We start from the raw sequence: 13489 nt of genomic DNA on the forward strand, positions 1-13489 counted from the left end.
TGGCATTCTGCTATTTTTTTTGTTAAGTGTAAAAATAATCCAGCCTCTCACAGACATGTGGTGCAGAAAGAGACACATTTGGGTACCTTCTCAGAGGCTCTGGAAACCCTGCTGGTCGGCATTGGCACTGCGGATCAGTGGCTGCATTCTGTCCCTTGTGGGTATCCTATATTGGTCATTTGGAAAATGTTGATTCATTGAGTTAGGCAGATCTTCCTGATGTTAACATGTTTATTCTAAAAATAACCTTTTTGAGGGGCACCTGGGTGGCTCAGTCGTTAAGCGTCTGCCTTCGGCTCATGTCATGGTCCCGGGGTCCTGGGATCGAGCCCCGCATCGTGCTCCCTGCTCAGCGGGAAGCCTGCTTCTCCCTCTCCCACTCCCCCTGCTTGTGTTTCCTCTCTCACTGGGTCTCTCTCTGTCAAATAAATAAATAAAATCTTAAAAAAAAAAACCCAAAAAACCTTTTTGAGGCGCGTGGGAGCCTCATTCGATTCAGCATCAGACTCTTGATCTCAGCTCAGGTCTTGGTCTCAGGGTCGGGAGTTTAAGCCCCACGTTGGAGCCTACTTTATTTTATTTATTTTATTTTTTTTCGATCCCAGGACCCTGGGATCATGACCCGAGCCGAAGACAGATGCCCAACCGACTGAGCCACCCAGGCGCCCCTGGAGCCTGCTTTAAATACATACATACATACATACCTTTTAAAGTTACCACCGATCTCGTTAGAATGTCTTCAAGTGCTGGGATGCTGTTGAGCTAATGGACATGGAAAGTTTTCCTAAGCTCAGGTTGCACTTGGAAGCTCAAATTTTATTATTGTCCACAGCTACTATTAATTTTCCTTGAAGTGATCACTCTAGTTTGTTGATTTTTGAGAAGATAACTGCCAGATACCCAGTTCTTAATAATAATAATAACAATGGTTTGTCCGGGAGTCTTTCAGGTGAAACCTGTGTCCTGTGAAAATGTAGCCGAGTCAGCCGGCCATGCCCAGAGGCTCTCCTGGGGGTTAGCACTTCCCGCCATGCACCCTTGAGTCGTGTCAGAGTACAGAAGGACAGGGCCTCAAGGTTTATTTAATTTAATAATTAATTTAATTTAATTATTTATTAATTTAATTTAATTTAATAAGCAATTTAATAAGATTTAAAATTGTTGCTTCTTTCTCAAGGACAGTTGCAGGTGCTCCTGGGTTGTGTTACTGGGGTTGTGTGAGGGTCTTGCCTTCTCGTGGGGCATGGCAGCATCCCGCCACCAGTCCTGTAATAAGAAAGGCAGGTTGTCATGAAAACAGTCTTGGCCTCACAAGCCCCCAAAAGGGGTTCGGGCACCCTCAGAGCCTGCAGACAACACAACCACTGCACCATGGTGGCGGGCCAGTAGCAAAGGCGTCGGAAATGTGGACCAGGACGGCACTTGGGCCGTCTAGTAAAACTTTATGGACATGGAGATTCTAATTCCCATGCAACTTTCTTTTCTTTTCTTTTTTTTTTTAAAGATTTTATTTATTTATTTGAGAGAGAGAGAATGAGAGCCAGAGAGCATGAGAGGGAAGAGGGTCAGAGGGAGAAGCAGACTCCCCGCCGAGCAGGGAGCCCGATGTGTGGGACTCGATCCCCGGACTCCAGGATCATGACCTGAGCCGAAGGCAGTCGCTTAACCAACGGAGCCACCCAGGCGCCCCTCCCATGCAATTTTCATATGTCACAAATACTAGTCTTTTTTTTTTTAAGATTTTATTTATTTATTTGAGACAGAATGAGAGAGAGAGAGAGCACATGAGAGGGGGGAGGGTCAGAGGGAGAAGCAGACACCCTGCCGAGAAGGGAGCCCGATGCGGGACTCAATCCGGGGGACTCCAGGATCATGACCCGAGCCGAAGGCAGTCGCTTAACCAACGGAGCCACCCAGGCGCCCCACAAATACTAGTCTTGAATTTCTTTGTCCCCCAAAGGTATAAAATACGAAACCTGGCGCTCCTGGCTGGCTCTAGTCAGTAGAGCGTGCAACTCTTGATTTTGGGGTTGTGAGTTTCAGGCCCCACATTGGGTGTAGAGATTACTTAAAAATTTTTGAAAAACAGTAAAATAAACTTGGAAACTCATTCTTAGCTTTCAGTTTTTACCTAAGCGGGGAGAGGGCTGGTTTTGGCCTTGGGCTGTAGCTTGTGACCTGTGTGACCTCTCGTCCTCCTCTCAGGAAGTGTAGAGGGGTGGTTAGCTTGGCTTTTCTCTGGGCTTGAAGCTGTCTTCATTGTGCTCCTTCCCTGCTGACAGTGTGGCCAGATTCGGTATTTGAGTCTCTGGACCGTGGCTCCAGTGTGGTCTGGCACGCTGAGAATGGAGGGCACTTCTCACCGAGTCATGCCCACTCCTTTCCCGAGGACCGTGGCACTGTCCTGCATTCTTGTCCTCGGTGGGCACACCTGGAGGTTTGGCGAAGTGAAGTCACCATCGGTGCTGGTGGTTTACCCGCGGTCAGATTCCTCCTGTCGAAAGACTTGTGTGCTAGGCTGTTTTCCTCTGTTACTTCTTTGGTAATGCCTTTGCCTTGGTAGCACAGTGAGCTTTTTGAATTGGTTCTCCAGTTCCTAGCCTTTCCTCTCATTTCTAGAGTTTTGAATCTTTTAGTCTCCTTGAATTTTTCTACTCTACTAAAACCAGGATTGCTTCTAAGTCATTGTTTCTCTCCATTTTGCAGTCTTTGTTTCCGAGTCAGTTAAAGCAGGGTTCTTGATGTCCTCAGAGTTCTCAGAACTCCCCGCCGTGTGTAAGCTTCTTCTCAGGCTTCCTCTCTCCTCCCTGAGCTTGCTGCTAAGTTGGACAAGGCACCCTGGGGCTGGTGGGCCTTCCTTCACTGCTGGCGTGTGTCACCTGTGTGGAGTGGCCGGGGGTGGTGACCCTGCATCCGGGGCCACTGCGCCTTTCCCACAAGAGCTGGCCTGCGCTGGCCCGGCTGGACCGAGCCCTCCTGGTCCTGTAGACAATGGGGCCCTCAGGGCTTGTGTGAACTTGCACGGGCTGTGGCTTTGTGCAGTCAGATTCCAGCTCTGATGCACACGAAGCCACTGCAAATGCCTTCCAGTTTCCCATAGTTTATTGCTGTTAGCTTGCCACTTGAAACGGCAGGGTAAGGCTGAGTCCTTGCATTTTTGCTAAACTGTAGGTACTGCAGAAGTGTCTGCTCCTCTCTTGCATCCAGGTTCAGTCTTGGAGGGAGCCTCTGTCATGTGTGTCATGTCTCCTACCCATGGAGAGACTTGCAGTGTAATTCTGTGTTTTCAGAAGAAAAGACGGTATAAGTATGGCATTTGGGGGTCCCCAGAGATAAAGCCCTGTGTGTGCTTGTGGAGGTGTGGGTGGGGGCAGCTCTTAATGTGAATGCTGCTCGAGGCACCTTTGGGAAGAACGCATCTCATCGTTGCCCTTGTTTGGAGAGCTCTTGGCATGGCTGTCCTGCCAGCCCCTCTGAATGGAGTCTCTGTCCAAGCCCACAGTGCGGGGTCCCGGGGCAAGCAGGAAAGAGACCCTGCCAGTCAGACAGCATGTGGAGCTTCCGTGGGCTGTGGGCCATTTGTGACGTAGACAGGTGCAGGGGTGGGGGACCTTTGCCAGCCCGTATGTGACCCTGGGCAGGGAGCTGGCTGCAGACAGCTGGTGGTTCCCTTCCAGGCCAAGAGGCTGGGCTCTGACACATGGCCGCCAGGTCACTGACAGATTCCCCGAGCCGGCAGTGTTGGTGTTTTACCTTGGTTTCAGGGAGCAGGTTGGGGCCTCTCTTCAGAGGACTCACCCAACTGCAGACGCCCTTGAGTGCTTTCCTGAGTGGTCTGCATGCCTCCCAACAGTTTGCGAAGCTGGAACGGCTGCCCTTCAGTGTGGGTGCAGGAAAGGGCCCACATCCAGCAGCCCATCCCGTGTAGGGACTGGTTAGCAGCCAAAGCAGGCCTCAGACCAGCCATGCTCCTTCATCCAAATTCACGCTGCCCTGCAGACCTCTCCCCATGTCCTGCTGCTTTGGTGCTGAGTGTCAAGTCTGTGTATATCGCAGAAACAAGTCCACTTGTTTCTGACGTGGACTTTTAGTCCCTGTGTTTAGAGTGGGCATCTTCTGACACCGGGAGTGAGGGATTCAGATCCCAGTTACAGTGTGTCTGAGCAGGGACAGCCAGCTTGCCTCTGGGGCCCGAGGCTTGGGTTGTCTGGTCAGGAAGCCCCAGAGCCCGGGTTGAGGTAGCCTGTAACCTGTTGGAAGGGAGGACCCCCACCCCCACCCCCACGCCCGCCTCAAAGACTGTCTCCACTGTGATGACTCTGTTGGGGGGTCCCAGCCCCTTCTTGGCTTGAACAGTGAGTGCCCAGCAGTGAGCAGGGAGGCCTGTGGCACCCTAGCACCCTCTACCCTCCACCCTCCCACAGGACCCGTGGAAGAAGTGGCGAGCCTGGTTCCTGACATGTGGCTCTGCCTGGCTTAGGACAAGTCGTGGGCGGTGATGAGAGTTGCTTTCTCCGCGTCTGCATCCTTCGCTTTGCTGGCGTGGCCATTTCTCTAAGCCGAGGGAGAGAATGCCTGGATGCGGAGGGCTGGGATGGCGTGGAGCCCTAGAGACCATGTAGATGGAAGATGAAGGTGCAGCTGGGACTTGTTCTCAGCTAGTTTATCACTGAGAAAATAACAGGGAGGGAGGACTCAAGTCCCCTTGGCCCTGCAGCTTGCCAGATGGGTCCTGCTGGGCACGGGATGATTGACCCAGTGTGCCCTGCTCTCCCAAGGAAATCAGCTGGAGGGCCCCACTGGCCAATCTGAGCCTCGGAGCTGAAAGCCTTTGTGAAGCCGCTTCACTGACTGCCCCTAAAGGAATGAGTCTAGAGTGCTGCATGTCCCAGGCCCTGAGGGAACCATGGCCATGGTGCTCGTCCTCGTGTTACTGACCGGTTTGGAATACTGATGTGTTTGTAACCAAGGGGAATGAGGTGGCCTCGGTGGTCTCAGTTGTCATCGGGAATGTGGGCTCAAGAAAAACGTCTTGTGGAAAAGAAAACGGAACTTTAGGGATGACACTCCTAACCCGATAGCTAGCAGTGTTCCCAGTCCTTGGCGGAGGGTGGGGGTGGGGCGGTGCCCTGAGGACAGTGACCTTCAGGATGTGAGTGAGGCCCACTGGTGGGCACAGGACATGGCACGCCTGGCCAATGGCTGGCACAGAATGTCCCTTGGGCCATCGTGATGAGGTTTGGGGCTGCCCTCACCCTGCGACAGATTACATGGAATTAGCTGGTTGTTCACAAAATGAAATGTGGAAATGAATAAAGGGAAACCTCATTTACAGTGAAGGAGGGAGGCGAGGCGAGCAGGGGGAGCTCTCACGCCCAGCACTAGCTGTCACTTACAGATCCAAGAGGAAAAGACGTTTACTAACCCAACAGGAGAAAGGAAGGTTTCTTCCTCCCCCAGCAAGAGCCCAGCTCCCATGTTCACCCCAATAAACTTGTAGTTATCAGCAGCCCCACCCCACCGCACTCCATCCCTTCCTGCTATAAAAGAGCCTCCTCTGCTTTGTTCCTCAGACTTGCCTATGGTTTGGGGCTGGCTTGTCTGTCCTGGGTTGCCATTCTCTGCTCTTCCAAAATAAAGCCATTTTTGCTGGTGAAATAACTAGCAGTTTCATTTTGAACATTAACAGAACGTACTGGCAGATGTCTGCTGGTAGCAAGGGACAGCTGCCTGGGTCCAGGGAACTTGCCCAAAGACTTGCACCCAAGGCCTCGGTGGTTTAATTTTAATGCTGACAGTGAGAACCGTAACGGACAACATTGGCGTAGCACTGCATGGTTTGCAGAGTACTCTCTACACCGCTGGGTACACCTTGCAGGGCCGTTGTGGAAGGCCCTTCACGTGGCACTCCGTGGCTCACCTTGCACTTCCAGTTACCCTCTCTATCCAGTCCTGGGCAGAGCTCTTTCCCAGTAATGCTGGGCATCCGCCTCAGAACTTGGCCCAGGGCGCCAGGAGGATGGAAGATGCCGGATGAGAGGCTGAGAACTCACTTAACTCCTTCCTCGTGCCCTGTGCCTGCTGTGGCTGTTTCAAAAGATAATTGGGCTGTGGAGGCTGGGGCAGTTGTCGTGGAACCGTACTGTGTTCTCTTCGTGCTGTTCTGTGGCTCTCGTCTTTCCCACGGAGGGCAGGTGCAAGGAGGAGGCAGGACTCTTCAGTTCACGGGTCTCAGAAATCTACTTTGAATAGAGAGACCACCTACCAGAGACACTTCAGGGACACATAGTGAAGTCACTTGTTCGAGGAATGAAGTGGCTATCTGTGCCCGTCTCTTGGTGTAGACACCGTGGAGTAGGCTGGGAGATTGGGGTTCAGACATCGTGGGGCTTGCACTGAGGCCACGTGCCGGTCCGGGTCTTTCCTACGCGATCACGGACTCTTGTATTTCACATTCACGAGTAGGAGTGTTGGACATCCCCTGATGATTGTGCTCGATTTCCCGTCATGAGAGCAGGCAGTCAGGTACTCTTTTTAAAACTTCTACTGAAACATTGCTGATGAGTGCCAGCAGCTCTCTCTCAGACTCTGAGAGGCTACTTTTCCAGGCTGAGATGTTCTAGTTTGGTACTGGAAAATTGGAGAGGAATGTCGAATTCGTAGTTTCAAGCAGAGATGGAAAATGCTGGTTTTGGCCTCCACCACTGGAGTGTGTGGATGGAAATGCCCTGTCCACCTGCTTTATGTGCTGGGGGAGGAAGTGTAGGGAAGTGAATAAAGTTGGTCAGCCTTATCCCTCTTCCCAAAATAAATTTAGATGTCTTCTTAGGTCAGTCAAGAATGAAGAGAATACTTTGTGAAATTTAATGTGGAAAAATAAGAGGCTCTCCGGAAGACATGGTAAAGGGCGCACAGGGGGCTGACAGAACCAGGGAGTGGAGCTCCACTTACCGATTGCATTTGAACATTGTATTTCAGAAGCCACACTTTATACATAGCAGAGGCCGCTTAATTCCAGGTGACTTAGTTACAAAAACTACTTATCCAAAATGGCAAAGCACAGAGTAGTTCACTGAGGGAAGAGGAAATGAAATAGTACACATGGTTTGTTTGTATAAAATGTTTTCTACGGGGCTCCTGGGTGGCTCAGTCATTAAGCGTCTGCCTTTGGCTCAGGTCATGGTCCCAGGGTCCTGGGATCGAGCCCCACATCGGGCTCCCTGCTCAGCGGGAAGCCTGCTTCTCCCTCTCCCACTCCCCCTGCTTGTGTTCCCTCTCTCGCTGTGTCTCTCTCTGTCAAATAAATAAAATCTTTAAAAAAATAAAATGTTTTCTAACTCAGAGGATGAAAATTTAAAAACAGGGGCACCTGGGTGGCTCAGTTGGTTAAGCATCTGCCTTTGGCTCTCAGGTCATGGTCCCGGGGTCCTGGGATCAAGTCCTGTGTCAGGCTCCCTGATCAGTGGGGAGTCTGCTTTTCCCTCTGCCCTTCACATCGCTTGTGCTCTCTCTCTCTCAAATAAATAAAATCTTAAAAAAAAATACAAAAAGTATAAAAAGGAAGATAGTGGCTTTTGGGAAGACTGTGTGGAGCAAACAGGAGGCCTAGAAGGGCTAGACAAGGCCGTGTTCTAAGAAGGTCCATGTTGCCGTGGTCTGGTCAGGTCAGTAATGGCCGCAGGCAGAGACTGAAAGGAGGTTGATTCTCCTCTCAGGTCCCAGAGGGAGCCCCCCCGGGGCCACCAGGGAAGGCACCAGGGTGGCCAGGAGGCAGGCAGAGGATAGGAGTGAGGATAAGGTCTTCGCTGGGGTTTCAGCTGGAAGAGCAGGTGGGCAGGGTGGACAGCTCAGGCCTGGCTGGTTGGAATCGTGCTGTGGGTTGTTGGGGGGGTGGTCTCTGGTTGCCTGGTGGCTGGCTTGTGTGTGTTAGATAAAGAGATGGGTGGTGGTTTTATGTAGGAAAGCTTTGCTATCTCTACGAAAGGGCTAGCTCTGAGAGGGGCAGTCTCTCCCCAGACTGCAGGGTTTTTTTGTTTTGTTTTGTTTTTTTTAAACGTGTCAGAACATGGTAAAATACAGAATTAAGTCAGCACATGTACTGGCATTTCCTGGGAAATACAGGGGCAGGGCCTCAGGCCCCTGTGCAGGGTCTGGCTCAGTGGCTACAAATCGGGGCACCAGAGCTGTCTGGACGTCTGGGGGGACTGTGAGGGCTCCTTCAGAGGCATCCCACTGGGCTGGTTTCAGCTCATTTGATTTGGGAGAAGTTGGGAAATTGGGTCTGTGTGGCTCTCATCCTCACCTTCTATCTGGGGGCAGTGTGGGAAGGGAGTTGCTTTCTGGGGGGTGCAGGTGATGAGTGGGGTTGAGGCCATGGCCTAGAGGGTGGTGGTTGTGATGTTCTGCCCCTGGGATGGGACCTTGCCCGTGGAGCAGTTAAAGGGGACCCGGAAGGGCAGGGCCAGGCTCTCCATCCCGGAGTGGGCTGCCGGGCCGTGAGTCCTGTGAGGTCCCTTCCTGGGCACCTGTCCCAGCAGGGAGCACAGCCCCATCAGAGCGGTAGGTGACATCCAGTCCATTCTGGGGCATGAATTTGAGATTGCCTGGGCTTTGTGTGCATTGGTCCTGATTGACCCTGTGTGTCCTCTCTTTTGAAACAGACGGTCGATGACGAAGCGATGGCCGTATAAATGAAGATCAGGTGAGGGGAGAAGAACGATGCCCAAGGGTGGGTGTTCTAGAACACCACAGCACGAAGACTTTTCCCTCAGCAACGACATGGTGGAGAAACAGACGGGGAAAAAGGTAACGCCTGAGCTGCCCTCCCCGTCGCTGGCTCACAGTTGCTGGCCTCTGTGTCTGTCCCTGTCCTAGCCGATGTCCCTCTGCAGCCACAGTGACCCAGGGAAGGTCCGGGCCAAAGAGGACCTGCTTTTTCTTAAGGAACCAAAGGGAGGCTTTCATTAGGTTTATGCACAGGTTGCTGAGATAGTGTTGGTGTGGCCCCACATTTTCTGGTCTGGGAGCCACAGATGTCTGTCATGGTTTCAGTGAGATCAGATCTGATGTTTAACCATATTTGCCTTGTCCTGACCAGAAACACTGCTGGGGTGTACTTGTACTTGCGGTGTGGCCGGTTGTCCGTGTGACCCCGAAAAGGCACTGTAACACCAAATCACTGTCTCAGTGATGTGCGGTCACCTCTGGGCGCCAGGGTGCACACCCCGCCCCGCAGCCTGGGGGCGCTGCTGAGTGTGGACTTGGAATCAGACAGAAGAAGCAGGTGCAGGCTCTGGCCTGTGTTGTCTGTGACCGTGAGTGTGTCTGCAGTAAGAACAAGAGCGACTCGTGCTGGTGTGGGGGAGGCAAGCTGCCCGTGCTGGCTTGTCCATGGGGTGGCACTGCTCTTCACCCTAGAGCTGTCCCTGTCCCCCTGTACGCCCTCCTGGGAGGCCATCCACCCTGTGACGTGTGTGTACTGATCGGTGTCAGTGCACCTGCTGTCTCTGCTGACACCCTGGTTGTGTGGGGTATGAGGAGATGAGTGAGCAGGGCCATGCCGTCCATCTGGTTGAGGTGAGACGGGGGGCAGGTTGTGAACATAGGCGTGGTTAGGTGCTCATCACAGTGACCAGGCTGCGGAGCTCTGGTGTGTGGGCGTCTGTGGCCACACGTTCTGTCCACTTGCCCTGTCCCCCAGCACCCTGTCGCATGTGCAGGAACAGGTAGGAGCCACCACATGGAGCTGTGGGCAGGCTGAGGCTGGAGGTTGGTCTGAACTTGCATGGGAGTGGCGTGCGGGTCTGGGAGGCCTGTGGAGGGTCTGGTTGCAGCTTGGGATGGGCGTGTGCTGGTGTGCCCACGAGGAGTCGGAGCCACTGGGGACAGATGTGCCCTGGCTGAGTGTGGGAACTCTCCCTCTGGGACACTTTCACACTCAACGGCCAGACCATTGTTGGTAGTCAGGGTTCCCAGGTCTGTGTGTGGGTTTTCCTGCGACAGGATTCCATGGTCACAGGACAAGGGAGAGGCCCCATGTGTCCCTGTCTGGGCTGCCTTCTCTGCCTCCAGACCGGCTCTACCAAGTGGACGGGCAGCTGGGGCTTCAGACTGCTGCCCCCCCGCCCCAGCTTGGGTCTTCTCTGCCCAGTAAGGGCTCTCCACCGAGGCAGACACCAGAAAAGGCCGCCAGAGCTCAGTGCCTGCCTTGGAGGGGTTGCCTTCTAACACAGGCCTCGCTCTAGGCTGGTTGCAGTTGCTTTGTTTTCCTTACGGAGAGCAGTCACTGGGCAGAACTGGCCCGGCGTGGGCAGCATGGCAGCACGCACACGTTTGCCATGGGAGATATGTGCATTTGGCTTTGCTTTTTTCCTCAAGTAAAGTAGCTCTGTATTTAGCCCTCTACCACCCAAGATAGACATTTTGTTGGCTTCTGTTGCGACCCCTGTTTTGCTAGCAGGGGATGCTCGGCAGCAGCTTTGAGTGAACTCCCTGCCCCAGCCCAGCTGCTCAGCAAGGTTCGGAGCCCAGCTCTGCCCTGAGGGCCTCATCGGAGCCACTTTGACGCTCTCGGGGGAACCCCTGACCCGCTCTGGTTACGTTGCAGGTGTTGACTTTCCCTGCATGGCTCATGGCGGAGGTGCTGGGACTCAAGAACTGTCCACTTCTTAGTGAAATAGAGTTCAAACCCCCATCCCCATCAGAATATGCAGTATGACCCCTGCCTTAGGAGGCCTCTTTACGGCCCCTCCCGACACCCGTTACTGTGGAGGGACCTCCCCGTTGGGATTTGTAAGAGGGGACTTGCTGTTGGACAGTATGTCCCCCGTGCAGGCTTTTCCTTTGGGCCGTCCCCCACCTCCCCGTGCGGTCTCCACCGTACGAATGTCCAGCCCGTTCCGTACACGTTCTTCTGCTGAGCAGCATTTGGGCTGCTCCACTTGGGGGAGTACCAGAGTGAAGGCGTGAACGTGTGCACATGAGTAGATACGGTTTAGTAGTTGGGAGCCTGAGAGGGTGGAAGCTGGCCTGTGTCGTCCTCACACAGGGGCTTGGCTTCCCTTTAGTCCCTCGGGGACGTTGGCAGCGTTTTGTGCCTTTTATCTCTGTTCTTCTCGTGCTGGTCGTGGGGATGGGCTCCTAGCAGTGTTTGCCCTGTAAGGTGGGGGTCAATGTGTATGTTCTTCCCTGTGGGTGTTCACATGGTCCCCATCACTTACTGCACAGGGTCCCTCCCCCGCCATGTGTACACTGCTGAGTGTTTGTCCCCAGGCAGGTGCAGCTGCAGCCTCTTCTCTTTGGTTTGAACCTTTGGCCCTTGGTCCAGGGCCGCCTCCAACGACTGCTGTCGTCCTACAGTCTGCGTTTTTGTGGTTCCTCAGCATTGTCTTGCTCCTTCTGCCCCTTCGCGTTTCCACACAGGTTTTGGAGTAAGCTGCTTGGTTTCCACAGAAAGCCTGCTGGTGTTTTGATTGGATCACTTTGAATGTAAAGCTGAGTTTGCAGAGAATCGTCCTATTAACAGTTGTGCAGTGTCTGACTCATGAACAGGAGTATTTCTCTCTCTTTTTTTTTTAAGATTTTATTTATTCATGAGAGAGCAAGAGAGAGAGGTGAAGCAGGCTCCCCGCCGAGCAGGGAGCCCGATTCGGGGCTCCATCCCAGGACCCTGAGATAATGACCTGAGCCGAAGGCAGACACTTAACCGACTGAGCCATCCAGACCCCCAGTATTTCTCCATTTTTATGTCTTTGTTTTCTCTCAGTAATGTTTTGTCATTGTGTGAGGGGCTTAAATTAATATCTTTTGTTAGATTCATTCCTGTGTATTTGATGTCTTTTGATACTAACTTAAGTGATACTTGAACATCATTTCCTAATTGTTTATAGTCAATACAAATCAGCTACCTTTCTGTAACCAGCAGCTTCAGATTGACTTATTAATCTGAATGGTTTAGTTTTCACATATATACTCATAACATCTTAAGATTAATACTTTGTTATTGCTCAGGGGAGAAAGCAGGGAAGGGACTGAGCCAGATCTGATTCCAGAGGAGCCTGTGTGGCTCCCTGCGGCGGGTTGTGTCTGCTCCCGGGACACGCTCTACGAGGTTGTGTGTCCTGGTGCCTTTCTGACCCTGTGGAACTTTCCATTTGTGACTGGGCTGGACTTGATTGATCCTTTTGCCTTTTGATGGGCCGAGAGTGCTGCTTGTGAGCACGGGGGCGCGTTGCGTTCGTGTTAGAAACTCCCACCAGCAGCTGCTCATAGTTCTGCCTGCTCTGCTACCTTCTTGTCAACATTTGATACCATCAGTCTCTCATTTTAGCCACTCTGGTGGGAGCGTTGATCTCGCCTCCTGATTTTTTTTTTTTTATAAGATCTTATTTATTTATTTGACAGAGACACAGCGAGAGAGGGAACACAAGCAGGGGGAGTGGGAGAGGGAGAAGCAGGCTTCCTGCGGAGCAGGGAGCCCGATGCAGCTCGATCCCAGGACCCTGGGATCATGACCTGAGCGGAAGGCAGACACCCAACCGACTGAGCCACCCAGGTGCCCCACGCCTCCTGGTATTAATATCTTAATGTGGGACATCTTCCCAAATGTGAACTGGTTACATGGCTATTTCCTTTTGCAAAGTGCGTATTCAGAGCTTTTGCTCATTTAAAAACACGTGTTTTGTTCTTCAGTAGCTGTGGTGATTGGGCATCCCTGCCTCCCGCTCTTCGGGGAAATACCCCCCTTGTCAGCCATCAGGTACTGGGGCCTCTTGGTCAGGCGAGGTCCGCTCCCTACTCCTGTGTGCAGAGCTCTTGTCAGGATCAGTGTTGAATTTTATCACGGGTTTTTTGGCAACTATTGGGTGATCATACGATTCTCTTTCCTTTCTTCATGTGGTGTGTTAAATTTTGAATACTTTGTTACTTCTATTATCCCTTGTATATAAACCTGTAGCAGAGATTCCCCAGAGGGTCAGGAGTGTTCTGGGTCGGTAGGTGTTGACTGCAGTGTGGGGATTGTGCTTGAGGGGTTCCTTTCCTCTGTCAGTGCTGGGGGTGGCAGAGTGCAGGTCATGACAGGTGGACATCCTTGGAGATGGGGTGGGCCACATCTTCCAGCAGTGTTGAAGTGGCTCAGGCCCTGCCCGGGGCCCCTCCTTGCACTCCAGACGCCCTTGGAGCTGGCTGTTGTGTGTCCTGGCAGAAATCTCCCTGGTCACTTAAGGGTGTCTCTCATGAGCTGCGGATGGCTGGTGGATGCCGTGGCTGGCTGTCCAAGCTGGGGGACTGTCGGGACCACAGGTGATGGGGACTGTGGCCATGCTCAGTGCTGGCAGGTGGCTCCTCCCGGGAGCACCCTGAGTACCCCTGCTGCTCTGAGTGTGGCTGTGACGACCGTGTTCGCTGACCGCTTCCGTGGGGAAAAGTACAGACAGCAAGCCCATCCAGTGCGGAAGCAGTCCCTCTACCAGCACGGCAGGTTGTGTGT

At 52.8% G+C, this 13489-nt stretch overlaps 1 protein-coding gene across 11 annotated transcripts in view; it reads left to right on the top strand.

Moving 5' to 3' along the window:
* Window positions 1-13489, top strand: part of ANKRD11 (ankyrin repeat domain 11) — a 191967-nt gene that overhangs the window by 150388 nt on the left and 28090 nt on the right. For all 11 annotated transcript variants that reach the window (XM_027619878.2, XM_027619873.1, XM_027619875.1 and 8 more), the window contains one exon: window positions 8661-8805. In XM_027619878.2, coding sequence (XP_027475679.1) covers window positions 8719-8805 — 87 coding nt within the window. In that variant the 5' untranslated portion in view covers window positions 8661-8718. The remainder of the gene's footprint in view (window positions 1-8660; window positions 8806-13489) is intronic.

The sequence above is a fragment of the Zalophus californianus genome, chromosome 17 (genome assembly GCF_009762305.2).
Source record: "Zalophus californianus isolate mZalCal1 chromosome 17, mZalCal1.pri.v2, whole genome shotgun sequence".
Lineage (NCBI taxonomy): Eukaryota > Metazoa > Chordata > Mammalia > Carnivora > Otariidae > Zalophus > Zalophus californianus.